Genomic DNA, 26,854 nt, shown 5'->3' with positions numbered 1-26,854 from the left:
ACACTTGGTGTATATTTTATCTTCTTTTCTATACATCACACACACACATTTTCTTATTTATTTTTTACAAATATGTATAAAAAGGGATCGCGTTAAACTACTCTAAAACTGTCCTCATTTAATATATGTTGAACTTTCTCCCACGTGATTAAAAAATCTAATACAGCTTTTAAAAAATAGAATTCAGTTGTATGTATGTGCCATTTTAATCATCGGCTGTTGTTGGGCGTTTTAGGATGCTTCCAATTTTTGGCTGTTATAAATTGCCATTTTTTTATGCTTTCTCTCTTCCTCTGCTGCTACTACTGCTGCTGCTTCTTGCCTAAAACTTTTACAATTATTACATAAGTAATATATAAAATCTCCTTATAAAAGTATAACATTCTTTTCTAAAATTTCTTTCAACTCTCCCCCAACCCCTGTGCCTTCCAAAGAGATAATGCCGGACAGCAGGTTATGTATTCTTCCAGGCCTTTTTACTGTATTTACGTACTTACATATGTAGCCATAAAAACCATAATTTTATTTTGTGGGTTTTTTTCTAAACAAATTGTATACTGTCATTATCTCAGTTTTAGTATAATTTTCATTCTGCAGTATGGGGTGGAGCGAAGAGAAAGAAATAAAACTACTTACAGGTAACTCGAGGCCAAAAACAGACATCATTTTGGTTACGAAATTGGGCACCAGAAATGCTGTTATTGAGTTCTGAGGAAGAATCTTTTATCTGTGTGTCCTTCAGTTGTTGCCTAACAAAACTGATTTTGTCTGAGAATGCCATCTTTCCTCATATCTCAGAATTGAAGTTACTCTAACTTATGCATTTGATTTTTTTTTTTTCTTTTGTTTTAATCATGTTGAACTAGTTGAAAGGTGACCGGGGAATTTTTTTTTTTTAACTTTCAAAAAAAAGAAGATGTGGACATTTGGCCTGGTGCTCGTTTGAGACTTCATTCTGACCTAGGGAGTGTTAATGGATCTGTTTCAATTCCCATCCAGGGAAGAGGCTTCCTCAGACACAGCCTCGAAGCAGAACTGTCCCACGTGACACTTCTGTCATGTCGTTCTGTGCTGGCTCTCTACCGCCTTTCAACACGGAGACACATGGCTCTGAAACTTGCCCAGTGTGGCTGCTTTTCAAGCAGAGTGAACTCTGTTATTCTCGTAACGAGAAGTGCTAGTCCCCCTCCCCACCTCCACCAGAAAGAGTGCTGCACAGTGTCAAGATTTAAAATGAAACCTTTGTTATAGCCCACGGGGAAAAATGGATCCAATCCAGCCTCAAACATATCGCTCTCTGCCATTCCAAACTGACCAAGAGTTTTAATGGTTCTGAAATTTTTAGAGGGGGGAAAAAAAAAGAGTGTGTTTCGGTTGTTTTGTTGTTGTTGTTGGGTGGTGGCAGTGGCACTTGAAATGGCATGTGGGGGGGAAGAAAGCAAATGCCTGGCATGTTTTGTGCCAATGAAAATGAGGACAGCTCAGCAGAGAAGAGCACTGGAGTATAAACTGTAACTGACCCATAACTGTGGCATGACTTCTGGGTACTAGGAGGTCAGTCATAGGAGTTGCCTCCAAGAGCAAGGAATGAAGATTGCCAGGCGGCCAGAAAGCTCTGGAGTTTTCTGACCTGAGGAAGGTACTACTCAGCGGGGAAAGAGCCAAGGTTCAGGTGAAAGTAGAAGCACCTTTCCCTAGGACTTGAAACTGTTTTGTATCTTTTGAGGAGGATTCCCTTCCCTGTGGCTTTCCAGAAGCTATTTATTAATCCAGGCTGGAGCTCTCCCTCACCCCACCCCACAGTGTATCACAAGCAGTTTGTTTGTTTTTGGGGGTGGGGGGGGGGTTGAGGATGGATAAAAGATACTCTGCTGACCACGAATTGTTCGGCATGGCCCTAAGGCCCGTGTGCCTGGTTTCTCTCTCTAGCACCAAGTTCAAATTTGCTTTTTATTTCTGAGGACTTCAGCTGTGGTTTGTTCCTGTTGCCAGAGGAGCTCCAGGCATGCACCACTGTTTGTGGCCACTTTTGGCAGGCAGTGGTTTGAATGACCTCTCTTTAGGAGCCCTGGGTCACTGGCTAGATTTCTACCTCCCTACATTACAGGCTCTTCCTGTATTGGGAGTGGCAGTTGGCCAGGGCATTATATTTCCACTGGCCTGAAAACATACAGACCCTGATGAGCAGAGGCTTGTGAGAGGGAGGAGGACAGCAACACAGGAAAGACCGAAACAGATCATCAGGGCCCTAGGTCGAGGGATTCTTCCAGGGGAGATTTGGGATCCTTAGGTGGAGTGATTAGTGTGAGAGTCCCTAAGTAGACGGCAGCAGAACTGCGTCTGGTTTTCTGAAGTAAAGCTTTGAGTGAAGAATCTTTAGATTCACGTACCTCTTCATAGAATAAGGTTTTCATACCAGAGTTTGGGGAATATGCCGGTCTTAGAGCTTAAAGGAAATTTGTTCACTATTTAGAAAAACTGATTGTTTCAGAGAGAAACTTTGATTTCAACTTGAATCCAGTTATTGCCAGAGGTTAGGAAATAGCATACCAAAGCATGAAAACTCATGGCGATTTATCCAAAAATTGAGTTATTTCCATCTCTAAACTCTGAACTTCTTTCTCTTAAATTTGTTCACAACCTTAGGGTACTAGGAAGGTTTGTGAAAGTAGCAAAGAAATGTCCTAGGCGTTAGCCGTCTGCTTTTCCCAGTTGGGGGGGTGGGGAGGGGGAGAGAGAGAGAGAGAGTGAATGTGTGTGTGTGTGTGTGTGTGTGTGTGTTTGTACACCAAGCGCTCTTGGGGATGTGCCTCACTGATGGGCTGGCTGTATTTGTAGGATGGAGACATTCCCTGCAGTGGCTGAGAAGGTCCTCAAGGAGTTCCAGGTGTTGCTGCAGCATAGTCCCTCTCCTATTGGAAGTACCCGCATGCTGCAGCTTATGACCATCAACATGTTTGCTGTACACAACTCCCAATTGAAAGGTAAGGAATGTCCAGTTTCTTTATCTAGACAGATGAAGATTAATCTAGCTTCTTTCCTATGCTACCATACCACTACACAGTCCCCCCAAAACACACACACACACACACACACACACACACACCCTTTTCCTCCTTTGCCTTTCAGATCTTTAATTTACTCTCTGAAATCTGTATGACTCTGTAGTGCTTGGGTGGGATGGTTGGAGGGAATCATGGGTATAGAGCTTAATTTGCAAACCCAGAGATGCTGTTGCACATCTGGCCATGCTAAAGGCAGCAGCAAGCAAGGCCTCTTGGAGGCTGCAGACCCAGAGCCTCTCCCAGGGGGGGGAGGCATTGCTGAAATGTTTCATTGCAGAGACCATACGCTTGGCAGGGGTTGGGAATAGCTGTTTCTGGACTCATGTACCCTGTTTGTTCAATATGGAAAAGTCTAGTTCCCTATGGGATATCCCTTGTGGGAGTCTGCCAGGGAGTAAGAACAGAGAATCGATGAGCTTTGGTGACTCAAATCTGGAAGCACAAAAATCACCAGGCCCAGAATTTGGCAAATGTACTAGTGTGCATTCCGAAATGCTTTTCTGAACACTGGGGGTTTTTTAACATGAGGTGGGGGCTGGGGTAGGAGAAATGGGGGGTGGTGCTGATTGGCAGGATTTTTAAATGTTCTGACGACCAGGTCACAGTTGAAGGATGTTACCGGCTCCCTCCCCTCCCCTTCCCTTTCCTCCACCCCACTGAGGTACGGATGATGGGGTTTGACTTGATGGAAATCTGTAGCATGGAGGTGACATTATTTTGTGTGTTTGTTTGCAAAGGAGATTTGGTCCATGCTGCCAAAGAATCGTTTCAGAGCACTGGCAGAGAGTGTCTGGTCTCGGGGCTGGAAGCTTATCATCTGAAATGCCAAGAAGCGGGAATTGCCCTATGGAGAGTCCATTGTAAAACAGACCTGGTGTTTCTGGACAGGGGATCACTAGTTCTTTCATCGCACCTTTTCTTAGTGATTTCTCTCACTCCGAAGTTGATTTATTTCCCTTCCCATTTGTATTTAGGTTATGCTTCAGCCTGCTGCAGGGGGGTGTTCTCCCCTGATGAGTGGGTATGCTGTACTTTCCCTTGAAACTTGGCTCCTCCTGGGACTCTGCAAGGTCCTTTGCTAGTTTGCCTGGGTTTTCAATCACATCTGACTCCCTAAAGGGTTTTCTGCTTTCACGCTGCCTGCTGCAGCATTTAGAATTCCCGGCAGAAGGTGAGATGCAAAGGCTTAGGTGCCATTTTGAACTTGGCTAAATATTCCCAAGAACAGTTCTGAGGAAGCATGCAGTCCTGAGGGGCAGTGGAGGTTTCCAGGAAGAAGGAAATAAAGTTTGTAAAGTGTGGTGAGGCCATCAGTCCAGAGGGGAGGGAGGTTGATCCCTTCATCATTACTCCACTGGTTGGGCTACCAAGTGGGAAGCTCACCGGACTCAGGGAATGGGGCCTCCCAAGGTGCCTTCCTCTTCACTTTCCTGCCTCCCTCTAACAACAGCAAGCTGCCTGTCACAGGGCTGCAGCCTCTGCCAAGGCACTGTTCCTGCATCGAGTGAGCTGGAGGTGGGGATGTAAAGACCCCGCAGCTCTTGCCTGTGGAGCATCTGTTGTCAGCAACTTCTGCTCCGTGGAAAGGAATACGTTGGCCCTTTCATAGGCCACCAGTGAGTCCTTTTCTTGGAGCTGTTGTACAGTAAAAGTTAAGAAAATATGGGTGAAAGGAAGGTGAGATGGTGAGAACAGAGAAAGAAGGAAGTAAGTGGTTCCCCTTTTGAGGCCAGGGTACTTTTTCTAGGACTCTTTTCCATGGTCGGTCATAATGAGGACCTGATAGCCAGGAAGGACATGTCGCAGCCTGTGCGTGAGACCCTACCACTGGTTCTGGCTTTGTCCTGACGCTCACCTCCCTGGGGCAGCTGGGGCCAAGAGGAGTATGAGCTGAGGTGGTCAGAAGCTCCCAGGGTGTTTCAGGGAAAACAGCCTGGGCCACAGGATATAACACTCAGCCAGGACAGAGCGCTCTGTGGACGTGCTGCCAAGTCCCCGGTGTGCAGCTGAGGCGGCCGTCCAGACCCCACTGTGTGGGCTGCCATTGGGAGAGGGGTGAGCAGAGCACTCAGCAGAGCTGGCTGGTGGGAAGATGCGCTTTTCCATTTCCCAGCACATGAGTCATCTTCTCTGGGCCCCTGTGCTGTGCTTGCACGGACAGTGGCAAGAAGGGGGTGTTGTGGCTGAGCAGCAGCATCTGTGCCGGGGGTGGAGAGGGAAGGGGGTTGGGGAGAGGGTAAAGATTTAAATCCTTCACTAATCAGCAGCAGTTTGAATCACATTTTTATGAGTAAGGAAGTGATAAATCAGCCCTGAGTGTTCAGCCCCCAAGTCCCGTCAGCCGGTGCCCTTCTGAAGGCTTCTCTCCAGGCCAGTCTGCTTGCTGTCAGAGTCGCCACCCAGCCGCGGGACCCTGGCTGTCTGAAACCAGGAAGCAAGGGCCTGCTGCTGCCTGGCCCTCCCAGGTGCTTGGGGTCTGTGGTGATTTGGCAGTCACTGCAAGTTACAGAACATCTGGGCCATCATTTTTCTTTCCGTTCCTTCTTGGACGTGTCCTTCTGGGTGGGTGTTTGCATATGTCAGTTCCTGGACTCTGTGGAGAAGGAACGTTCCAGCCTGAAACAGCGGTGATCTGTGGCCCCCCAAGGCAGTCAGAATCCTCTCAATCTGTGCCTGACTCTTCCCCGTAGATGTGGTACTTAAGGAGGGCAACAGGGACGTCCTTACTCACAAGTACGTCCTTTGCTGATGCCTCTAATTCTTTTTTGTGTGTGTTTGATGCTACCCTTGTATAAGCCCTCTTTTCAAAATACCAATAGTCCAGGGTGGAAATGATACCGTTACTAACACTTTAGTGTGATTACTTTTCAAATGTGCTTTCCTTGGGGTCGAGAGACATAGAACTGTTTTAAAGCTTTGGACACCTCACAAGCCAAACGGAGGGGAAAAACTTAGATGGTGGTGAATGACAGGCATCTTTCCCCTTTCCTAGGTTATAGTTTTTTCTGGAGCTCAGGAAGGCAGAGGTTGTGAGATTTGTCCCCCTTCCGATAAGGGAAAACGAGCTTTGCCACATCATTTAACCAACTAAACTTTCAGGTCTCAGCAGTGATCTTAAAACTCACAAGTTCAGGGCTATTGGTGGGGATACCTTTGTCTCCTCCCCTCATATGGGCCCTATGCAAAAAGCCTACTTCAGTGGGACTACAGAGAGTCTAGAATCCTAATACCTCCACTGAAGTGGTTGGGGACAGATAAATTTGAGGGGTGTTTGGGGCCCTTAGCATGGTGCCTGGTATTTCTTAGGCACTCAGTAAGTATTCATTGAATGCATGGATGAGGAAGGCCAGGTTCTGGGCAGGCCAGCCCTCATTGAACAGTGTGTTTCCTTCCTGGCCTTTGTCCAAAATTACCCTTTGGCGAGTGATGGGTGGTGGTGAGATAGGTGGTTCCCAGAGTGATGTCACAGTTGGTAATCTCTCTGAAGCATTCCTGAAGGGAGAAACGGGGCCTTCTCCACGTGCCTCAGCATTTAACACTTCAGTAGCCATCTGATTGGCTGATGTGGTGCTGGAGGGGGAATGGTTGATCTAAACCACAAGCACTCTAAGAATTTTAATTTTTTTAAAAATTCTGTAATTTAAGGAAATAAAACTCTAGTTTCTTGAAGAGGAATAATTGAAGCAACATTTGTGGTAGGGCATCACTGAAACCCCATTGCATCCCCCATCTGTGCCCAATTTGCTCCAATCTGGCCCCCCTTTTTTTCCCCCTCTTTTTCTCTCCCCCTCTTGCACTCTCTCTCTCTCTCTCTCTCTCTCTGTCTTTTTAAAAAATATGTTTTATAATTCCTGGAATCAAAACCATCTCAGGCACACACTGTTTTATTTTACTGTATTATTGGATTATACTTCCTATAAATCACTGGATGTTATTCATTGGCCACCACTGGAATAACTTCCCTTTTCTGTGCCCTGGCCCCCTCTTTTTCCCCCTCTTTTTCCCTCTCTTTTTCCTCCTCTTTTTCCTCCCCTACCGGTTCCTAGAGTAGGCCTCCACTGCAGCCTTGCAGAAAAGCCCTGGTGGCAGCAAGAGGGCACCCAAGAGACACTGCTTGTGTGCGCCGTTGGTGCTCCCTGTTCTTAGGGAACATTTAGGGCCTGGGATCGCGGCAGGGCTAGGCTGACATTCCTTTCTTTATCATTTATGCTTGCTTTTATGATTTGTTAGTAATCCTGAATTGCAGGAGGTGGTAAGAGGGAGTGCCACATGCATGCCTCCAGAGGGATAGAGAATCGCAGCTGTTGATATGGACCCGATAGAGCTTAACCCCAATGTGTGGGATGCTTGAGATGGGAACCACACACCTTCACGCTGTGGTTGTGTATGCAGGTTGACTCCAGTTGAGAAGTTCAATTCACAACCAAAATGTCTTTGTCTGTGGCATACAACCACCTTAGAGACCTTTAGTAAAGCAATTTGCTCCTCTGTGGCAATTCACTTCTGTCTGAGTCTCTTACCCAAGCAGAATATATGAAGTGCCTAATCCTCTGCTTGTCAGAACAGTTGTACAGGAAATCCACCTTTCATAAAGGGTTAGGCTTGAGTTTAGCTGTGTAAACCGCCCCTCTCCTTCCTCCTTGTCTATCTCTGGTGGTAGAAGCCCTTGGGCTCTTTCTCCTCAAGGATCTGTGTGGGTAGATTTCTACAGGTAATCAGCACTGCCTGACCTTCGTTTTCAGGACTGCTCAGTTTAGAGCAAATAAACGAAGAAACAGCCAGCTTGGCCAACAAATTATGTGAGAAATAGATTCAGAGGTCAGAAGAGGCTAGGCTTTAGGAGGCAGGCCAGGGGAGGATGCATCCCTCAGCCATGCCCTCTATCCCTTTGGGGGAGATAGAACTATCAACAGGCTGCTTAGCACGGACTTCTTCCCTCCGCATTCCCTGGAAAAGAAGAAAAAATTAAGGAAGTGAGTTTGTCAAGGGATCTTCCTATCTTCCCTATTCTGAATTCCAGGGTCCTTGTTGTTTTCTGAATAAATCCATTACTTTAGGCTGAGGGAGGAGAAGCGGTTGTGAAAAGCTAAAGAAATGAGAAAATTCACTCATATCAATGAAATTAAGCCTCTTACCATGTCGGCTGACGCAGTGATTTCTGGTTTTGCCCCGAGGTGACTGTGTGGTTTGGTGTCCGTGGCTGCTTTGCCTTGCAGTGCAGCAGTGCAGTATCCAATCGTGGCCTGGTCAGCAACGTGGGCTAGAAACCTCGTCTCTGTTGCCATTTTATAGCTTCTCAATTTGATTTTTTTTTCCCTCCTGGATGGACTTATTCTGAAAGGGAGACATATTAGGAGTTAGGGTTGATGCTGGCAGCAGGACTTCCAGCTCCCTTTTCTGAACTCTCTTTCAGCTTTTCCTGAGGAGTAAAATTCTAAATTTTACGGAGGGCGTGGGCCAGATGTGTGCTATTTGTTGAATACACAGGGGAAATGAGTGTGTTCTGGGGATGGGGGTTAGGGGGAGTAAGTTGTACTTTGGACCCTAACCAACTAAATGTTGATCTGGGGAAGAATTGTAGCTTTCAGAGGTAGTGGCCAGTAATGACAACAACAGAACAATGCTGTGATAATACCTGATGACATTTTATAGTTGCTACATATGTATTCTCATTTGATTTCTCCCATCAGCCCTCTGAGACAGGTGGGACAGATATTTTGTGTCCTATTTCATAGGTGGTGAGAAATATATCAGAAAAGTTGAGTAACTTAAGCAAGGTTGCACAGCTAGTAATACACCTAGGTCTCAAGGGTCAAGCCTTCTGTATGAGAAGGCACACGAAAATTTCTTTGGACCTAACTGAGACAGCTAAACAAAGCAAGGAATCCCACTCTGCCTGCCCTTTCCTCCTGCAATCTGAGCAGCTGCTGTTCTTTGATGGAGAAAGTGATCCTTGAGTCTGATCTGAGAAGAGGAACAGAAGTAGAAGTGAGGGAGTTGAGGGAGTCAGAATTCTCCCAAGTTGCTTGAGGCTCAAGTGGAGCCACAGGTAATAAGCTGGCAGAAGGACATGGTTTGAGCAAATCAGGGTTGTCTGGGGTCCACGTTTACCACTGTCATAGGTGAGGGCACTCTCCCCTCACAATGGAAAGCATTTTTCATGACCAGTTGGTAAAAGAAGTGTTGGGTCTTTCTCTTGCTTGGGATATGTAGTGTCTCTTTAAAATAAAAAAGTACTTTTTAGGAACATTGTTTCTTATTTTCACCATCTTTTCTAGTATCCGCCTTGCTTTTTAAAAAGAGGTTTTTCACATGCCATTCTAAAATGAGACTGTGATTCTTTTTTTGGCCTGAAGGGAAGGTGGGTATGTCATTCATACTGAAAAGGGTATGAAAGTATAAAATATTTGAAAGAACAATAAAGTGAATGCACATACAGCCAGCACCCAGGTTAAGAAATAAAATATTGTCAGTACCTCAGAGCTGTTCCCTGTGTGTTTCATCCTCATGGTAGTTCCCTCTCGCCCTTGCAGGAGCCATCATCCTGACTTGTGGAATGAATTCCTTAGCTTTTCTTTATAGTGTTATCATCTAAGTATTGTATATACCTCTAAACAGAACATAGTTTGCTTTTGCTTGCATGTAAATGAAATCATGCTAATAATATTATTTATATTCTTTTCTCTCTGGCTTATTTTGTTCCAGGTAATGTTTGTGAATCTGTCCATGTCGATATGTGTAGTGTGTAGTTCATTCATTTTGCATTGCTACAGTATAACATTTTATTCATTTTTTGCAGTTTATCCATTCTTCTGTTTGTGGACATTTGAGTTGTTTTCTCTTTGAGGCTATTATGAGCATTGAGTCCATTGACAGTTACGTGATACCATCCTATTTTTTAAAAATCAATTCTATTGAGGTCAAGTTTACATACACTAAAATGTACCCATTTTGAGTGTGCGTTTCAATGAGTTTGGCCAATTTATATACCCAGGTGACTATATACTAGTCACCATCACAGTCAAGATACAGAACGTTTCTATCATCCCAAGAAGTTCTCTTTGTGCCCATCCCAGTTGATCTCCATCCCTACCCCTGGCCCCAGGAAACCACTGATCACTTTCTGTCACCATACATTGGATGTGTCTTTTCTAGAGTGTCATATAAATAGAATCATACATTGTGTACTCTTCTGTGTCTGGCTCCTTTTGCTCAGTGTAATGTTTCTGAGATTTATTCATGTTGTTATATGTATCAGTATTTCATTACTTTGTATTACTGAATAGTATTCTGTCTTACGGCTATTCTACAGTTTTGTTTATCTAGTTACCTGTTGATGAACATTTGGGTTGTTTCTAGTTTTGGGCTACTATGAATAAAACTGCCATGAACATTTGTATGAATGTCTTTTTTGTGAACATAGATTTTCATCCCTCTTGGGTAAATACCTAGGGGTGGATTTCCTGGGTCATAAACTTGTGTTTAACTTTATAAGAAACTGCTAAACTGTTTTCCAAAGTGGTTGAACCATTTTATGTTCCCTCCAGCAGTGTGTGAGAGAGTCCCAGTTTCTTTGCATCCTTGCCAACATTAGGTATTGTCTGTCTTTCTTACTTTAGCTATGTTAGTGGATGTGCAGAGCGATTTCGTTTTGGTTTTAATTTGTATTTCCCTAATGACCAAGGATGATGACTTTTCATGTGCTTACTTATTACCATTTGTATATCTTCTTTGTGTCTATTTAAATATTTTTGCCCTTTTTTAAAAAAATTTTTTTCTAGTTTTATTTTATTTTATTTCAGACCATGCCATGCAGCTTGTGGGATCTTAGTTCCCTGAGCCGGGATCAAACCCCGGCCCCCTGCAGTGAAAGCGCGGAGTCTTAACCACTGGACCGCCAGGGAAGTCCCTTGCCCATTTTTAAAACCAAGTTGTTTTTATTACTGAAAAAGTTTTAAGAGTTCTTTATATAATCTGAATATAAGCCCCTTATCAGATATATATTTTGCAAATATTTTCTCCCAGTACTTTTCCATTCTCCTACCTATTCTGTTTCTATTTTTCTCCTTTCTTACTTTTTTCTGGATTTTCCCCCCATTCTTTCTCCTCGTCCCCCCACTTGTTTCCTTTTTTTTTTAGTGGTTACTCTTGGAATTAAAGCGTGCATATTTACCTTGCCAAAAGTCAAAAAAGTTTTTCAGCATTTTCACTCTCCTTCTAAATAATACAGATACCCTGGAACACTTAAATTCTGTCTGTTCTCTTCCAACTTTATCTTCCCAGGTTATATTCTGCTGTTGTCAGCTGTTTTAATTATTTTTTTCCTTTTAAACCCTACAAGACAAGTATTACTGTTTTCATTTCTGTTTTGTTTTCATTATTATTATTGTTGCTGTTGTTTTTATGGTAAATATTTGTTTAGACTCACCTATATATTTACTACTTTCTTTTCATTCCTTTTTGCATTTCAGACCCTCCACCAGGGATCATTTTCTTTTTTTTTTTTTCTTTTTTGGCCACACCACGTGGCTTGTGGGATCTTAGTTCCCTGACCAGGGATGGAACCCAGGCTCTTGGCAGTGAGAGCATAGTGTCCTAACCACTGGACCACCAGGGAATTCCCTGGGATCATTTTCTTTCTGCCTGAAGTATATTCTTTAGAATTTATTGTGACATTCTTTTGATGACACACTTTTTCAATTTTTGTCTGAAAAGCCTTTATTTTCCCTATTCCTAAAAGATCTATATTCACTGGTAATAGAACTCTAGGTTAACAGTTCCTTTTCTTCAGCACATTGAAGATATTTTACTGTCTCTGGGCTGTTACTGTTGCTGATTAAAAGTCAGCCATCAGTCTAATTGTCCTTTTAAAAGTCATCTTTTCTGTCTGGGTGCTTTTTTTTTTTTTTTTTAACTCTTTGATGTTCTACAGTTTTAATGATTTGTCTAGGTTTGTACTTATTTTAAAATTTTTCCTGCTAAGGATTTGTTGGGCTTCATGTATCTGTGAGTTGATTGCAGCAGTTTCAGAGAATTCTTAGCATTCTTTTTTTAAATACTGCATCTGCCAGTGCTTTCTCTTCTCCTTCTGTCTTTCATGTCTCTTAAACCTCTCTTTCATTTTTCTGACTCTTTTCTGTGTGTGTGCTACATTCCTCATAATTTCCTTAACTCTGTCACTGAATCTTTTCTTAGCTGTATCTAATCTGCTAAACATGCCTTGCTGAGATTTTATTTCAATTATATATTTTTATTTCCATTTTTGTTTTTTCCCCCCCTAAATCTGCTCTTTTTCTATAGTTTCTTGTTTCCTGAACATATTTGTGAGCTTGTCTTTTATTTATTTTTTAATGTATTAACCCTGGTTATTTTATGGACTCTGATCAAGGGGTCCTTTTAGGTGAGTTTCTGCTCATCTTTTGTTTCTGCTGGTTGTTGCATATGTGCCTTGTTTCCTCTGTAATTTAATTTTTTTTCTGTAATCTGCTTATTTTCTGTGGGATTTCATTAGTGGGAATTCTTGGAGACCTGGGATGAAAATGGGGAAAAGATTTGAGTTTGCTTTTGTCTACAGCCTGGTGGGGGGAGTCTAGAATGATCATTCTAATTAAAATATCTGCTTGAGGGTTTTTGGACCACTCAGATAATGTGAATTCAGGCTGCACACCCCTGTGAGGGCTAGTGTATAGTCTGTACTTTCAGTATAATATATTTTTTTCTTCTAGTCAGCCCCAGGGTTTGATATAGTCAATTTTCTAGCTGTCTTATCAAGGGCCTGAGGGTTACTTCTTCCTTTTTTTAAAAAAAAAAATTAATTTATTAATTTATTTGTCTGCATTGGGTCTTCGTTGCTGTGCGCAGGCTTTCTCTAGTTGCGGCCAGCGGGGGCTACCCTTCGTTGCGGTGCGCGGGCTTCTCATTGTGGTGGCTTCTCTTGTTGCAGAGCATGGGCTCTAGGTGTGCGGGCTTTAGTAGTTGTGGCACGCAGGCTCAGTAGTTGTGGCTCACGGGCTCTAGAGCGCAGGCTCAGTAGTTGTGGCGCACGGGCTTAGTTGCTCCGCGGCATGTGGGATCTTCCCCACCAGGGATCGAACCCGTGTCCCCTGCATCGGCAGGTGGATTCTTAACCACTGTGCCACCAGGGAAGTCCCAAGGGGCTGAGGGTTGCTTCTGACTCACCCTTATACTTGGGTGTAGCTCTGTGGGATCTCAGTTTTATGTCAGGGATCTTGGGCATCCTCTTATGTTGGCTGTACCCATGAAGCCTTGGAACCAAAGCTCAAGTTCATCAGGTAGCAAATGTCCTTAGGGTGAAGTCTGGCCATATTTCACACTTACAGCTCTAGTTTCCTGTCTTTACTCAATTCCTGACCAGAGTATTCCTTTTTAATTTACTAACTCATCACTGCTTTCTAAAAAGATTTTAAAAATACTTTTCCAGGATAATTAGTTGTTTCCTTGGGAGAGTAGACCTAGGTTCCTAGTCTGCCTGCTGTGTTACTAGAGGAAATGCTGTTATTCCTTTTTTCTTTGAAGCATCAGACTTGAGCATTTTTTTACCTCTGCCTGTGAGCAGTGTGAATGGGGCACCTGTATCTAGGGTGGCAAGGGCCTGGTAGGCTGCTTTTTCAAAGAGCAGCTCCTTTTCAGCTCCTACAGCCTAGTTTTATGGCAGATAGTGTTATTGGGCTCAAATTTTTCAATTTTTCCAAGGGGTGTTCAAGGTATAGACTACTTAGAGGACTAATTGGGTGGGGAAGAAAGGTAAAGGGAGGGGGAGGGAGGCCTGCAGCTGAAATGATAGAAGCCATTTATTGCCAAAAGGGTGTGAGCTAGAGATCTGGGAGAGAGTGCTCTCTAGTTTCAGCCACATTACACTACAGAGCTGGTAAACTCTGTTGGCCCATAAAATCCTTTCCATTAGTCAAGGTGCTCTGTGCTTTTGTTCTTGACTACTGCTGTTCTTAGAGCTGTTTGGTTGGCTTGTATGTCTCAGTTTCCTTTTTAGAAGGCAGATTGTCATATATTTAGGAATTTATTTACTGTAATTGGAGTTTTCTGGCTTCTCTAGTCCCCTCTTCAGATATAAGACTCCCATCTTGAAGCTTATTTCAGAAAATGCCCATGTGATCCCTTGCCCCAAGTGCCAAGAGCAGATGCAGCAATTGACACGCTGCAGGGAATTTCCAACTGCTGGGCAGGTTTCTGAAATCCAGACACGTGCTGTTCACACGTTGGCTACTGAAGCAAGGATCAGCAGTTGAAAGAGGGGAGGGGCTGGCAGGAGACTGGAGGGAGAAAGATCTTACAGTGCCTGCCCAGGGCTTAAGGCTGTGTCAGCTTTCTTCATCCCTCCTCCAGCTGGCGTTGGCAGGGTAGAGTAAATCACTGTGGAGTGGTTATGAGCCGAACTCACTGGGGGCTTCTCTGAGGCACACCTGTGACGTCATCCTGTTATCACTGCTTGTTCTGCATAACCTCTTTTCACCTCTCCCCTGAGAGAGGGTGATGCCCAGAACTCATGTCAGGGCAATGAGCAGAAATAAATGTTTGGTAATCGTTATTTTGAGATGCCTGCTGAGGACACAATTGCAGACCATTGACACATTCTTCAAGATTCCACACTGGAAGCAAAAACCCTCTTTGCAAACATGGCCTGGATACCCCTTGTGAATAAAACTTCTTTTTAAACACGAAGAGAAAGAGAATCCAGAAGATTTGAAACTCCTAAGTGTGGTCTCTCTTGTTCCCGTCTCCCTCTACTCCAAACACACGCACACACACACACACACACACATACACACACACACACACACTCTCTCTCTCTCTCTCTCTCTCTCACTCTCTCTCACTCTCTCTCTCTCTCTCTCTCTCTCTCTGCTCTCTGTACAGCAGTGATTCTTTTAAAAACATCATGTCCCTCTGTTCAAAATCCCCTGCTAGCTTCCCATTTCTCTCAGCAAAAGCCATGGTCTTTACACGGCCTTCCTATGTGGAACTCCCCCTCCTCCCCACTCCTCCTTGCTGTCTCTGGTCTCATTCAGACCAGACCCTGGCTTACTTACTTTGCTTTAGTTACTCTGGTCTTCCTGCAAGTCCTCTGATCAGCCAGGGCTTCTCCCACCTTTGGGCCTTTGCGTTAGCAGTTTTCTCTACTTGGAAATGCTCTTCCTCCAGCTGTCTGCATGACGTATGTCTCATCTCCTGTAAGTCTTTGCCTAAGTGTTGCCTCCGTGTGGCATACTCTGACCATCCTGTTAACACCGCTGCACTCCCATCCCACCCTGTTCTCTCATGTCCCCTATCCTGTTTGACGTTCCTTTTTTATAACACATATTTTCTAAATACTAGGTAACTTATTTTTTGTATCTTTGTTTTCCCTTACTACTCCTCTGCAAGATTGTAAGCTCCCTGCAGATAGGGATCCTTGACCTGTTTTATTCACTAATGTATTGCGAGCATCTAGAACACTGCCTAGTGTGCTGTAAGTTCTCAATAAGTAGGTTTTTTTTTTTTTTTTTTTAATTAATCATTTATTTATTTATTCATGGCTGTGTTGGGTCTTCGCTTCTGCGCGAGGGCCCTCCCTAGTTGTGGCAAGTGGGGGCCACTCTTCATCGCGGTGCGCGGGCCTCTCACTATCGCGGCCTCTCCCGTTGCAGAGCATAGGCTTCAGACGCGCAGGCTCAGTAATTGTGGCGCACGGGCTTAGTTGCTCCGCGGCATGTGGGATCTTCCCAGACCAGGGCTCGAACCCGTGTCCCCTGCATTGGCAGGCAGACTCTCAACCACTGCGCCACCAGGGAAGCCCCCAATAAGTAGGTTTTGAATTGAGTTCAAATCAAGAATAAAGTTTGTCAATAAGTCAGTCTAGACACTGAAAGCTGAGTGGCAAGGCCAGGAGGCATCTGCTTTTTGGGCCATTGCTTATAATCATGTTTTTCCATTAAGGTGGCACTTCTGAATATGTAATTTCCAAGTGCGTGTTTTATATTCTGACATTAAATTAAAATGCATTAAATGTGCCTTGGTATTTACTGTTAATACTGGAGTCAGTGTCTTCAGGTCTCTGGAAAGCAAAATTCCTTTGAATACAGCATGAGTTCTGTCCTTTTTCGTCTCCTGAATCTTTCATCATTAATTGTCTATCCTTCCTGCCCATAAATATTCTTTTATTTCTCATTCTCTACTCATTTACCATATTTTTACTCTTACCTTACTGGAGCAACTCTGTCCTGTTTTATGTAAGCTAAATAATAATTAGCTTACATAAAATCTTTTAAAAGATTTAACCTTTTAGGTTTTGTTGAGTACTAGAAAAAATAATATTAAGAAAAAAGGTGGAAACCACCTGTAAACCAGCTTCCCAGCAATGACATTCCTTCCTATGTGTATGTGTGAATATTCAAGTTTTTTTTTACACAGTTGAAAGTATACTGAATATAAAATGTTTGATTCTACTGTTTTCACTTATTATAAGTATTCAGTTATAAAATTCTTTGTAAACATGTTTACTGGCTGAATAGTATTCTCATGTAAATATGTTAACGTTAATGTAATCACTACCGTTTTCACACATTTTTTCCACTTTTCTAGGATTATAAATAATGCTTTATTAACATCTTTGTAACATTAAACCATTTTCTGCTTTTCATATTGTTTTATTGGAATATATATTTATGTTTTTAAATTAATTTATTTTTGGCTGCGTTGGGTCTTTGTTGCTGCTCACAGGCTTTCTCTAGTTGTGGTGAGCGGGGGCTACTCTTCGTTGCGGTGCACGGGCTTCTCATTGCAGTGGCTTCTCTTGCTGCGGAGCACAGGCTCTAGGCGTGCGGGCTCAGTAGTTGTGGCTCGTGGGCTCTATAGCACAGGCTCAGTAGTTGTGGCACACAGGCTTAGTTGCTCCGCAGCATGTGGGATCTTCCTGGACCAGGGCTCAAACCCGTGTCCCCTGCATTGGCAGGTGGATTCTTAACCACTGTGCCACCAGGGAAGCCCCCAGAATATATTTTTAGAAGCTAACTTTTGGGTTTAAAAGGTTTGAAGTCTTTTAGCGCTGTTGATAGCTGGATTACTTAAGAAACTGTGCCAGCTTACAGTCTTAGCAGCAGTGTTTGAGAATGCCCAGTGGCCACCTCTTGCTAGCATTGAGTATTGTTAATGTTTAATAGTCCTTAGCACAGTGTAGGCGTTCATATATTTGTAGAATAAATGATAGAATAAAACCTGTCTTTATTTTTTTTAAATAGACTTTATTTTTTAGAGAAGTTTTATATTCATAGCAAAATTGAGTGGAAACTACAGAGTTCCCATATTATCTCCTGCCCCCACACAGGCACAACCACCCTTACTATCAACATCCAGAACCAGAGTGGTTCATTTGTTACAATTGATGAACCTAATCATCATTATCACATAGTGTCCATAGTTCACTTTAGAGTTCACTCTTGGTGGTGTTCTGTGGGTTTAGACAAATGTATAATTACATGTATCCACCATTATGGTATCATACAGTATAGTTTTATTGCCCTAAACCTTTGTGCTCTGCCTATTCCTCCCTCCTTCCCTCCCTCCTCTTAACCCCTGGCAACCTCTGATATTTTTACTGTCTCCATAGTTTTTGCCTTTTCCAGAATGTCATAGTTAGAATCATACAGTAGGTAGCCCTTTCAGATTGGCTTCTTTCACTTGGTCATATGCATTTCAGGTTCCTCTATGTCTTTTCATGGCTTGATAGGTCATTTTTTTTTAAGCACTGAGTAGTATTCCATTGTCTGAATGTACCACAGTTGACTTATCCATTAACCTACTGAAGGATATCTTGGTTGCTTTTAAATTTTGGCAATTATGAATAAAACTGCTATAAACATTTGTGTGTAGATTTTTGTGTGGACTTAAGTTTTCAACTCATTTGAGTAAATACCAAGGGGCGTGATTGCTGGATCATATGGTAAGACTGTGTTTAGTTTTGTAGGAAACTGCCGAACTGTCTTCCAACCTCTCCTGTTTGCAATTGCATTTCTTTGATTATTGGTGAGAGTGGACATTTTTTCCTATGTTTTGTTACCCATGTATAGTTCTGTGTGGTCTTGTTCTCTGCTCATTTTTCTATTCCAGCCTAATATTTTTCATACCAATTTATTTGAGCTTTACAGATAGTAAATATAGCAAGTCCTTTTTATATTCATTGGAGATTTTCTTATTTGTATTTGATTTTTAATTATATTTATTTTTTTAATGTATAAAAGTTGTAAAATTTTATAGAGTTAAAAATGCCATTCTTTATGATTTATTTCATTGCTCTTAAGCTTAAAAAGGTCTTTCCATTGGAGAAGTTTTTAGCCATCCCTGCAACCGTATTTTCATTTCCATCAGCTGGAGAGAATTCTAGCATCGTTTGTAATTACATTCAGTTGGAAAGAGATGTGAGGAACCCTATGTGCTTAATTAAATAATGTGACATGTGAGAGTAGATCTTTTGCACCCGATATAAGAGTTCCTAACCAGCATATCAGCCCACTTTTATCCATTGGACTGAGGTAAGGTTGGAGTCATCAGGGGTTGCATTGTCAGAGTTAGACCTTTCCCCTCACCTCACCTCAGGTGACTACTTTCCAGCTGGGAATAGCTCAGGCGTGGAAAATTAGCATAGGTATGTAGGTGAGTAGTTGTGTGGTCTTGCCATTTCAGGGAGGAAAGAATACTGTTGCCTTTTGTGGCTGTCCTGCTTTTCACTGATGAGTGAATCCTAGGTGTGTAACAGAATGTTACTAAGGAAGTACCATCTTTATTTTGGAGTAAAAGCTCTTGGAGTAAACTGTCTGTTGAGCTGAAAGCAAGGAGGTAAGGCTATGCCAGTGGGGGCCCACAAGCCACCAGCACATGGGATTAGACTCAGCCAGAGACATTTGGATACAGATGTTTCCCATAATCTCCGATGGCCCTTTTCATTGGTTAGTCTTGGTTTTGGAAGCACTGTGGAAGGTGCACTGAGGGCAGCATTTCTGCTGAGTGAGTCAGTGCACCTGATTATTTTGGGCTCAGGGATGTGCAGAAGGAGGGTAGAGGAGAATGAAATATCTTTGAAATTTCCTTGCTTTAAGGAGCTCGGAGACTTATAGGGATGGAATAGATGTATGCTGCCAGGTATAGGGAGTCAGATCATCACATTTCTGTTTTCTGGGTGACTGACTCTTGGGGTGGGGTCAGCTGCCAAAAATGTGATCTCTCCTTTCTCTGAATCATGTGGTCTCATGATTATGAACTTTGCAACTGATCACATTTTCGTAAAATAATACATGTTATATACACATTCAGGGAAGAAGAATGAGGGATATACATCAAAACTTAATCATGATTCTCTAGGATGGTAGAATTAAAGGTGTTTTTAATTTTCTTCTTTTGTTCTCTGCATTTTTGTAGTTTTCTGTAGTGATCACAATATTTTTGTAATAAGAAACGTATTTTTAGAAATTGTAATGACAAAAAAGTTGAAGTTAGATAAAACTAGGTTCTAGTTCTGATTGTGTTATTTGCTGTATCATGCAAATTAGTTAACAGTTTCTAAATCTGTTTCTATATCTAGTACCTTGTGCATAGAAGACATTTATTAAATATTTGTTGAATTAATAAACCTTCTAACCATAATATGGTTTGCCACTGATTGCCAGTATTTCTCTCCTTCCCTTAAGGGAAGATTCTGTTTCCTCTCTTGAACTTGAGGTTCAAACAAAGCAACTTTGGTTTTGAGGGTTGTTTTGTTTTCTTTTGACATTGCTGATTCTTCTCTCTTCTTTCATTCCAGAAGAACTAGTAGCCTAATAGACCAACTAGAGAATATTCAGCTATTCTAAAAAATGAAATTATTTTAGCTTCATGAAATACATAGATCCCTCAACTAGAGTATGTACTCCATGAGGACAAGAGAAGACTGTATATTTTGTGAAATCCCTAACAGTGGTTCAAGGCTGACTTCAAAATTAGGTACTTAATCAACAATGACTGATCGATTGAGTAACTTATCAGGGTCTGGGGTTGTATAAAATGAGTTTGGGCATGTAAGAAATTAGCAAACTGTTAATTTTTTTAAAAAATTAATGTCTTTTTTGCAGCCAAGTAACATGCCTGGTAAAATACTAATTTTTTTTTTTTTTTCCTGGCCGCCCCACGCAGCTTGTGGGATCTTAGTTCCCAGACAGGGATCAAACCTGGGCTCCCTGCAGTGGAAGTGTGGAGTCCTAACCACTGGACTGCCAGGGAATTCCCCAAAATGTTAATATGTTATTTTTAATTTTAATTTTAATTTCTTGTTTTTATTTTTTTAAAAGGAAAACTTTATTGAGATATCATTTACATGTGACAAAGTCACTCATTTTAAGTGGCTTAATTATAATTCAGTGATTTTTAGTAAATTTACAGCATTGTACAGTCATCACCACAGTCAAATTTGAGAACATTTCTGTTGCCTTGAGAAGAGCCCTGTGCCCATTTGCAGTCACTCACCTTTTGAGAACAGATTCAGTGAATGATTTTCAGTCCACAACTTACCTAACTGCTCTGAATACATTTGGCCCTACTGACCATACCTTTCCTTTTGAAACTTTCTCTTCCCTCCTTTCTGGCCCAAAATGTTAATATGGTTTTAGAACATTCTTTTAAGGTGGCCTTATTGCAAGCTCCATGGTGATAAAGCTATCAGAACCCTCAGTTTGAGATGGTAATGCTACAGTGGACTGCTTTGAGAAGGCAGGAGTAAGATCTTTGACATAGTTCTCTCCCTTTTTTCTTAGCCCCAAACTCTGGGGGCCTCTCCCACTGAAGACAGTAGAAGCCAAATTTATAAAGACAGTCCTGTTAATTAAGTAATGCTCTTTAGCCCGTGGATGATGCTCCTTTCCAAGGGAGGCGGAGCAGCTCGTTCAGCCGTCGTGGTACCTGCTGTCAGTTTCGCCCTTGCTCTGAAGCCCTTAAAAGCGAGGAGAGTCCTGTTGGGAAGTGGAGGAAATGCCTCCACATATGTGTGCTATTTCTTTAAAAGAAAGTCGAGCGGAAGTGATGCTGTAGGGAACATCTGCACTTGGGGCTGAGTGGAGAGCGAGATGCACTGCAGCTGGTGTAAGGCCCTGGCAGGCTGAGGCGCTGCTGTCTGTTGGGGTTTACTTCTGTCTACATTGAAACATGGCTTTGGGAGGGGGTTGGTGGCCTGCTGCCAGCCTCAGTTAGCCTGCCCTTCTCTTTCCTCTTTCCTCCTCACCGCCCTCCTCCCCCCCAACTCCCCTCCCTCATGCTTTAAAGTCACATTTCCAGGCCAGACGTAGAATTAATCTCTGGGCACTTCACATTGCTGGCAGCTGAAAGCAGGATGTGGGATCTTTTTTTTCTCTCTTTCTCTCTCTCTGCGTCTTGGCTGACTTTTTTACCTCTCGAAGAATTTGGAAGGCCGTGAGATCCCCCCCCCCCTCCAAGTACTGTGGAGTTTTTCAGCACGCTGATCACCCTGCTGTGGCTTCACCCTAATAGACTTCATATGTTGATGCAGTTGACATCAGTATCAAACTATTTTACATGTGATCTGGTGTATTTCCTGAGGAAATCTGCAAGATATTTATTAAGAACTAATAAAATAAACCTCGCCATGAGTTTTTAGGTAGTTTTCAATTTTTCATGTCTCTCTCGTTTCCTCTTATCAATGAGTTGCTATTTTCTCTCTCTACTCTGACCATTGCAAAAAGGAAACAAAAATAAATGTTTTAAACTGTTCCTGAAGGGACAGAGAGAGAATAGTTCTGCCATGATGTATCAGCCGGGGCTGTATTTTTAGTGCAGCATTGTAGAAACTAAAAATATCCTGTTATAGTGGATCCTTTTTATAGGTCTGTGTGTGTGTGTGCGCGCGCGTGTATGTGTGTGTTTATAATGTTGTACGCACAAGTGCCTTTGTGCATCGGCAGCCGCTCTTCCCATTACAGCTGGACTCCATTAGTCCTTGAAAATTAATGTAATCCCAGTTAAGAAAAAAATTAATTACTCTACCAGAACTGCATTTTATCCAAAGCTAGTGTTAGCTCCCTAACTGGCAGCTTAGTTTGAGAGGCTCCAGGGGCCCATGGAGCTGTGGCTTTGGTATCACAGCACTTGCTGCTGGGTTTTTCCCATTGAGATCATTCCATCCCTTCAGGGTCAGGCATGTGATGTGCAGAGAGTCAGTGCAGATCCTCCGCCTCAGTGAAATGCCAGGTTTCAGTCTGGTCATCCCCAAAAGGCGTGTCTGCCACAGGCTTAACTCATCTGCCACGGCAGGTTTTCTTATCAGGATTCTTTAAAAACGAGGTTCTTCGGCAATGGTTGATTTTCAGTTTTCTCTGGAGGAGAAATACTGTTTATCAAAGTCCCAGAGATGCATAGGATTTGCCTGGGAGGGCTCTTCTTGGACAATTAAGAATGCCAGTCACGTTTTGTTCTTACTTTTTGTCTAAGGTTGGACTAGTTTGTTTAATACACACCTTCTGTTGCAAATGAGTGTGTCAGAGTTGACTGCTAATTTCTAGTCAGACTTCTCAGCATCAGCCCTGGATGAGGGGGGGCTGACTGGCTCAGTGTGTAAGGAACGTTTCCAGCTCTGTAATCATGTTCTGGGATGAGGTGCGGGGCACAGCCCAGAAGTGGTTGCAGTCGGCCTCGCCTTCACAGTACAGCTCTTGTGCAACTGCCTGAATTTGTTGTTGTTTTGTGTATTTTTCTTCTTTGGGGGCCTAGATTGGGGTAGAAGGATAGAGAGGGATAGGTGGGAAGGATGGTTGTTTGTTTCCTTACTGGTCAGACTCTCCAGGCTCTCTGCTGAGAGTCCGGCCAGGATCCATCTGTCTTGGACTGCAGTTCTCTTTTTCTGCTGAGCTGGGGCGTGGGCAGCACAGGCCTGTGTAACCCGTGACAGGCCTCCCCAAGTGCCATGATGGCATGGGTCCTCACGGTGCTGTTCAGAACAAAAGCAGGGTTTAGTGCCCTTTTGTTTCTTTTTGGGCATGGGCTCTGAGGCTCGTTTGTGGATGTCATATTCTCTCCCTCTGGTGACTCTATCTAGGTCCTCCCCCGCCCCCCGCACCCCCATCATCCCCTAGCTGACAACTGGTTGAGCCCTTGGCTTCCTGTACTTGATCCCCAGGCAGTGTACTTCAGTAAAAGTAGTAATTAGGCCTTTTACAAATTTATTTTATTAGTGAAGAGAGTTAGTTGGTAATGGGCTGTAATTCTAACACAGCCAGTTTAGAGATTAATAAAAAATTTAAAAAGAGCTGTTTTTACCAGAGGCAGTGGGCCTGTTATTTTGAGTTCTCAGCTGAGCCGAAATCAGAGCAGCGTGGGACCCATGGCGGACTGTGCTGCTGGGAGGATGGAGAGCCACGTTCCTTGTTGTTACAGTCTGTGCAGTGCCCGTCCTTGAGGGTGTTTTACACTGGCATTGGAAAAAAGGAAACCTTGTTTTCCAAGAACTCTGCTCTCTCTCAGCTTGATAAGCATTTAAAAATAAAAGCTGCACAATTGAAATTGGCAGTGCATCCTCATTCTTTTGTCTCTCTGTTTATTTTTTTCCCTCATCCCTCAACATGTGTGCTACAGCCCATGGTTATTACACCCTCAAGAATGATGGCCTGGAACTCAGCAAACTTGCACCAAGGTCTGCCCGCCCTCCACTCGCTGTTTGAAGCTGGCTGAGGCATCAGGGCCTAGCACTGAGAGGCCTGGTGGATCAGCCTCAACAGCTCCATCTGTGGCACATTTCCCTTTTCCCCTGAAGCTGCTGCCTGGAATTTTTAGCTTCTCCAGAATCCTGATTGTCAGCCCAATCTTTCTTGTTAGTTTTTGCAGTTAACTTAATTGATTTGTTTACCTCTCCATTGGAGGAGCTCAAAAAGAAAGTGCTTTGGCACTAATCAGGAGCAGTCCTGGCTTTTTAAAAAGATTCTTCTGAGCTAAAATTGTATAATACTCACCCAGGGAGAAAAAAAACTACTATGGCTTAGTCTAGGGTGACGGTAAGTCCTGGTTTGCCTAAGGATAGTCCCTGTTTATGCATTATTAATAGCATACCCTTTCGCTCTCACAAATATCCCAGTTTAGGAGATAGATTTTAGAATCACCCTACCTTAGATGAATTTAGAAAAAGATTTAAAAAAAAAAACAAACCCAAAATTGAAAAAACAACTCACTCACTACAAACTGTTAATTCTTTGTCTAGAAGTGTAATGGATTGTAAGCGCCAAACCCTGCCCTAAGCATTGCAAGCAGATTCCACTGGAGTCATGCACATGTGACCTCAGAAAGAATTGCCATATCTCTGGCTCTGTGAGCGAGGACTGGCCTTCCTGCTTGAGTAGGTCCTGGTAAAGCCAACTTTGAAACACCATGTCACTTGTTTTAGCATTTCTGGTTATCATTGCCTAGTTGGTTGAGTCAGAACCTGGAGTTAGTTTTTGGTGGGGTGTGGTTTCAGGTTTGCAGACTTCCCAGTTGATGCCTGAGAAGGGTTGGTGCCTGATGTAACTGAATAGGGTGTTACTTCAGGTTAGTAGTCCTTGTTTTTGCTTGGCTGGTTGGGCTGAACCTGGTATTACCGTTTCCCAAAGAATATTTTTGGTTTGAAAACTGAAGGTCAGCAGTTCGCAAGTGCCGAACTTGAAGCCAACTCTGTGGTTTGTCTTGTGCCACTGGGCCAGCAGCACTGCAGCCCGGATCGATTGATCTGCAGCAGTATGAGACCACGAACAGCAACTGCCAGACAAAACTCCATCTCACCCCACTTCACCGTCCAACCTGTCTCTCTGCCCAGATCCCCTTTCTTTTTCCTTGTATGTCTGTCTCACTCTTGGTTATGTATTTCGCTTTTTTGGGTCTATCTTTTTCCATTCCCCTGTCTCTTTCCATAACAGTTTTTAATAATGTTTTAGTTAGTTCCAGCCTTTTCCCTGAATGGATCCCATTGGAAAATGCATTTGAAAGGAAACAGTTATACACTTCCCTTCCTTTGAAACTCTGTTGGCACCTTTTCCAGTGCAGTAAACCATACAACATGTATTTTCAAAGTTTCCAAACACAGACACGCTGGCGTTAAATTTATGAAAAAATATTTTATTCAGCTGTATGGTAACTGTGACTTTCAGAGATCCTGATCAGATTTGAAATTGGTGCTGACTTTTGAAACTCCAACAGGTTTTCAGATCTCTGCAGGAAATACAGCCACATAGGCTCTTGGGCATCTGTGATGCCTTGTGCCTTGGCCTTTGATTGCAGGTTGGGCAGGAGGAGTTGGGGCAAGAGACATAGATGTGGGGATCCTCCAGCCATACCCAGAGGAAAACAGGGAAAGTCAATGAGTCATTGAAGAATGTTGCATAGCTGTGTTGGGCACAGGAGCAGAAGGTAAATTCTGTTTACTCCGGTCTAGGACTGGAGGTCAGATAACACCTGTTTGTGTGGTATGTCATTTACTTTAGGGTGCCATGGCTAAGAAGAATTGTTTTATTTGTATTCAAAGCAATGATAATGTCACTAATGTCTATAAGTGATTGCCTCACTCCTCCCTCCATATACCTGTGGTCTTATGCCCCCCCACCCCTCAAAAAAGTATGCTAGAATCAGTCTATTTAAATGTCTGTGGGTTTGCATTTGGTCAGTAGGGACAGTGATCCTCCTCAAGGATCTCAGCTGTTCAGAAGATCCCTGGGAATGCTATTTATGTATGTATGTGTGTGTGTATGTATGTATGTATGTATGGCTGCATTGGGTTTTTGCTGCTGCACGCGGGCTTTCTCTAGTTGCGGTGAGCAGGGGCTACTCTTCATTGCAGTGTGCGGGCTTCTCAGTGCGGTGGCTTCTCTTGTTGTGGAGCACAGGCTCTAGGCACGCGGGCTTCAGTAGTTGCAGCATGCGGGCTCTCTAGAGCGCAGGCTCAGTAGTTGTGGCGCACGTGCTTACTTGCTTTGCAGCATGTGGGATCTTCCTGGACCAGGGCTTGAACCTGTGTCCCCTGCACTGGCAGGCAGATTCTTAACCACTGCACCACCAGGGAAGTCCGTGGGAACGCTCTTGAAAGAAGCCTTTCAGAAGGTTTCTTCCAAATTGCTTAAGCAGCTGAACTCTGTCTTGGCTCACTTACATTCATGTACTAGGCCATTTCAGCTTTTCTTTGCTTGCCAGTCTAACCGTGGATCTGCTTCAGGGCACGCAGGTAGATTCTGTGCCTACGGCCATAGGACGGAAGCTGCTGAAGAAAACCCAACAAAAACTGATCATTCTGCAGGCCACTTGTCCCACTCAGCTCAGTTAACAAGGGTTTGTTAAGCATTTGTTGTGTCTCGTCCTTCTTAGCTTTTCTGGTAACATTTGCCTTTGTTGACAGGAGACTTTCCAGAAATGCTTTCAGTGATAGTAGCTCTGTATTCTCTCTGTCCTTCCCTTCCTCTCCCCCTATTTCTTGGGTCTTCCCTTTCTGATCCACACCCTAAATATCAGCACTTACTAAAGATATTACCTTGGCCTTCCTCTCTTCAGCCTTTCCTCATTGATGTATCATAAAATCCCATGGTTTTAACTGTCACCTCTCTGTGGATTGCTTCCAAATCTCTTTCCTGCTCAAATCTTTTTCCTAAGCTCTAGCCCGCCTTTCTAACTTCTTGTTGAACGTTTTTACCTGGAATCTCAAGCTTATTAAAAATTGATTCATCCTATTTCTCAAGTGTTGTAAGTCAGGTTCCCCAGGAAGCAGACTCTTAAGATGGAGGTTTGCATCC

General features: G+C 43.2%; 1 protein-coding gene across 3 annotated transcripts in view; it reads left to right on the top strand.

Annotated features, from left to right (window-relative positions):
* The window catches only part of SMG6 (SMG6 nonsense mediated mRNA decay factor), a 236,513-nt gene that overhangs the window by 55,862 nt on the left and 153,797 nt on the right, over positions 1–26,854 (top strand). For all 3 annotated transcript variants that reach the window (XM_059909059.1, XM_059909061.1, XM_059909060.1), the window contains exon 10: positions 2,839–2,984. In XM_059909059.1, coding sequence (XP_059765042.1) covers positions 2,839–2,984 — 146 coding nt within the window. The remainder of the gene's footprint in view (positions 1–2,838; positions 2,985–26,854) is intronic.

This window comes from Balaenoptera ricei, chromosome 20, assembly GCF_028023285.1.
Source record: "Balaenoptera ricei isolate mBalRic1 chromosome 20, mBalRic1.hap2, whole genome shotgun sequence".
NCBI lineage: Eukaryota > Metazoa > Chordata > Mammalia > Artiodactyla > Balaenopteridae > Balaenoptera > Balaenoptera ricei.
This window is presented reverse-complemented; position numbering and strand designations above follow the sequence as displayed.